The sequence below is a fragment of the Sinocyclocheilus rhinocerous genome, unplaced genomic scaffold (assembly GCF_001515625.1).
Source record: "Sinocyclocheilus rhinocerous isolate Xijiao unplaced genomic scaffold, SAMN03320098_v1.1 scaffold3161, whole genome shotgun sequence".
In the NCBI taxonomy this organism is placed as follows: domain Eukaryota; kingdom Metazoa; phylum Chordata; class Actinopteri; order Cypriniformes; family Cyprinidae; genus Sinocyclocheilus; species Sinocyclocheilus rhinocerous.
In genome coordinates this window covers 260,023-263,745 of record NW_015649638.1, presented here as the reverse complement: position 1 = coordinate 263,745, position 3,723 = coordinate 260,023, and the positions used below count along the sequence as shown (strand labels likewise).

At 36.7% G+C, this 3,723-nt stretch overlaps 1 protein-coding gene across 1 annotated transcript in view; it reads right to left on the bottom strand.

Annotated features, from left to right (window-relative positions):
* Positions 1 to 3,723, bottom strand: part of LOC107710947 (FH2 domain-containing protein 1-like) — an 18,009-nt gene that overhangs the window by 10,336 nt on the left and 3,950 nt on the right. Inside the window, exon 3 of the mRNA XM_016515841.1 lies at positions 2,977 to 3,038. Coding sequence (XP_016371327.1) covers positions 2,977 to 3,038 — 62 coding nt within the window. The remainder of the gene's footprint in view (positions 1 to 2,976; positions 3,039 to 3,723) is intronic.

Genomic DNA, 3,723 nt, shown 5'->3' with positions numbered 1-3,723 from the left:
AAAAAAAAAAAAAAAAAAAAAAAAGCTTTTTATTTCAACAGAAATTACTTTATCCCTCAGTTTAAAAGTGTTTTAGTTATTGACATTTTAGTACTTTCATTTAAACTAAACCAAAATGAGAAACGCTGCTTTGGCAACTAGCTGTAATAAAATAAGCTTGTTTTCTTTTAGTAATTATTATGATTTTTTTTTATTTAAAGAAATGAAAATTGTTTATGGTTTTAGTTAGTAATAATCCTGGTACATATGTGTGCAATTACAATGGAAGTCTATGGGGCAAGTGTCCCTTTCTGTGTAAACTCCCTTTTTGGTGTCTATAGCGTGTGAAAACGAATAGTACGTACTATAGATGGACAGAGAAAGGTCAGTGACTGATTTTTAGCACAGTAGCATCACATTAACATTCACATGGTTTCTATGGTAATACTTGTAAAAATGCAGTGCTTTTTAACACTTCTCCAGTGCAACACTTGCCCCTAGACTTTCATTTTAAATGCATTACTGTAAATAAACTTTCTGTGGTAATCCGCTACAGAAATCTTGTCTCTGGACAGAGTTTTGAATTTGGTCCTAAATGAGGTCACAGATGCTTGTCAGTCCAGTTTCACTTGGTTCCTCAGGCCAGAGGAAAGGAAGGACACACACACACACAGCTGGTTATTTTGCTTATATCAAAAGAGGTTCAACAACACCACACTGGTTTATATTTTTTCTGGCCTAATTGTTCATGTCAGATAGTACTGAAGGCTCATGCGGTTTCCTGATTTCCTACGGCAACAAAGACCTGCTTTGGCCACGGCTGAGTATAATTCATACTAGTACACTTCAAAAGTGTGCAAACTTTTTTGTATCTGGACAGAGTTTTGAATCTGGTCCCGTTGATCATATTTGCTAGTCAATCCAGCTTCACTTGGTTCCTCAGGCCAGAGGAAAGGAAGGACACACACACACACACAGCTGGTTCTTTTGCTTGCATCAAAAGAAGCTTAACAAGACCACACTGGTTTCTGTTTTTTTTCTTTTTTATGACCTAATTGTTAATATCAGAGAATACTGAAGGCTCTTGCGGGTTCCTCATTGAGTGCAAAATGAAAAAATGAAAAGGTACGTGGGTCTACGGCAACAAAGACCTGCTATGGCCACGGCTGAGCATAATTCATACTACTACACTTCAAAAGTGTACGCTTACACACACAGGGAAGTGTGTTTGTCTGCATAAGCACTTCTCCGTAATTCCTCCACATGTTCTGACAGATATCAGTCCCATGGAAAGGCTTTCCAAACTCAAATGGGCACTGCTGCACCCATATATTTACTCAGCAAGCAAGTGCGGACATGAAAAAACAACCCTTTTTCATAAAACAAAGACAACTGCATCGAAAGGGATGAATAATGATTTAAGACTTATGATTTCCTGTATGAGCTGCTTTCACTCTGTAGCATTTCATTGGAAACACCTGAATCAAAATTGACATTTAATCTCAGTGCAAATTATGAAAAGCCAGTGCAGAGATCAGGTTATTTCAACAAAAATTACCTTGCCACTTAGTTTGAAAAAGTGTTTTTAGTACTTCAATTTAAACTAAACTAAAAAAGTTTTTTTTTTATTGCAAGACCAGTGCAATACCAGTGTACCAGTGTTATTAACAATAATAACACTGGTACACATGTATGCAATTACAATGGGCGTTATGGGGCAAGTGTCCCTTTCTGTTTTGGTGTCTATATAGTGTGAAAATGAATAGTGCATACTATAGATGGACAGAGAAAGGTCAGAGAGTGATTTTAACACACTAACATTCATATTGTTTACATTTTGTGGTAATGCATGTAAAATACTGTTTTTTTTAACATTTCACCAGTGCAACATCTTGCCCCCAGACTTTCATTATAAATGAAAAACTTTTTTGTATCTGGACAGAGTTTTGAATCTGGTCCCGTTGATCATATTTGCTAGTCAATCCAGCTTCACTTGGTTCCTCAGGCCAGAGGAAAGGAAGGACACACACACACACACAGCTGGTTCTTTTGCTTGCATCAAAAGAAGCTTAACAAGACCACACTGGTTTCTGTTTTTTTTCTTTTTTATGACCTAATTGTTAATATCAGAGAATACTGAAGGCTCTTGCGGGTTCCTCATTGAGTGCAAAATGAAAAAATGAAAAGGTACGTGGGTCTACGGCAACAAAGACCTGCTATGGCCACGGCTGAGCATAATTCATACTACTACACTTCAAAAGTGTACGCTTACACACACAGGGAAGTGTGTTTGTCTGCATAAGCACTTCTCCGTAATTCCTCCACATGTTCTGACAGATATCAGTCCCATGGAAAGGCTTTCCAAACTCAAATGGGCACTGCTGCACCCATATATTTACTCAGCAAGCAAGTGCGGACATGAAAAAACAACCCTTTTTCATAAAACAAAGACAACTGCATCGAAAGGGATGAATAATGATTTAAGACTTATGATTTCCTGTATGAGCTGCTTTCACTCTGTAGCATTTCATTGGAAACACCTGAATCAAAATTGACATTTAATCTCAGTGCAAATTATGAAAAGCCAGTGCAGAGATCAGGTTCCATTTCTCATCAAGGCTCATTTGGCCAAAAGGCAGGTGTGACCTTTGACCACGTTCAGTGCCCATCAAACCCAGCTGTTCTGATGGGACAGCATCTTCTGAGGGCAATCAATGGCTCAAAAATAAACATAACCTGCAGCTATTGCCTGTCTGAAGTGTTAAGACGCTCTCTCTAGGAAACCTTCACTTCCTGTTTGTAACAAATGGGACAATATCACTGCCCCCATTTCTAAAACAGCCAATACAGATGTCTATAGAGCAGGGTGGCCAATACAGTATATATATATTAATGTGTTTGCTCAATTTTTGCAGATAAATGTGCAAATATCATCTTTTTAAGTGGCCTGGTTAATCTATACTGTTCATAACTAGTAAAAATGAAACCAAAACTTACATTTTCAACTGCCGCAGAAATATCCCAACATTCATGCTGCGTTTTGAGTCAAGCAGCGTAACCTGCAAACACAAATTAAGGTAATCAGCACACAAACTCAGACAAGTTTGCAAAAGTGACCGCTTAGTTTCAATAAAACGATATAAGTTGTTTAAAAGTCTTCACTAAACATGCCGTACATATTGAAAAGTTTTATTATAATGCAGTTTATACATTTATTAAAAAAAGAAGAATGTTTTGCAAAAAGTCCATTACTTTCAACAATAAATTAAGACAATTCCTGCAAATATTTTTTTAATTGAACACATGCAGATGAGGTCTTTGTCATTGCATCTAGTTTTTCCAGCATCTTGAGCCATGAGCGTGTGAAATTAAATGCTTAACTTTCATAAAACTCTAATCTGTTCCATTGTTGTGCTCCATTCAGCGGTTTATGAACAATGTCCTGTGTCTGAAAGTTATATGATGGTCATGACCTTAAACCAACAATGCAGGGTTTTCAAAAGACCAACAATTTCATGTTGCAAAAAAAAAATAAAAAATAAAAATAAAAATGTAGCTTTGTACATCCTTAGCTTCATCCATGTGGTTATTTATTTATTAATTTTTTAATGCCATGCCAGCATCAAGGCTATTTTCATGGCGATCTTTGAATAAATTATACAAGGTATACAATTAACAAAACAGGAACCAGATGAGTCCTCTGCACAATCTGACTTTGCTGCAGCCTGGAATTGAACTGCTGGT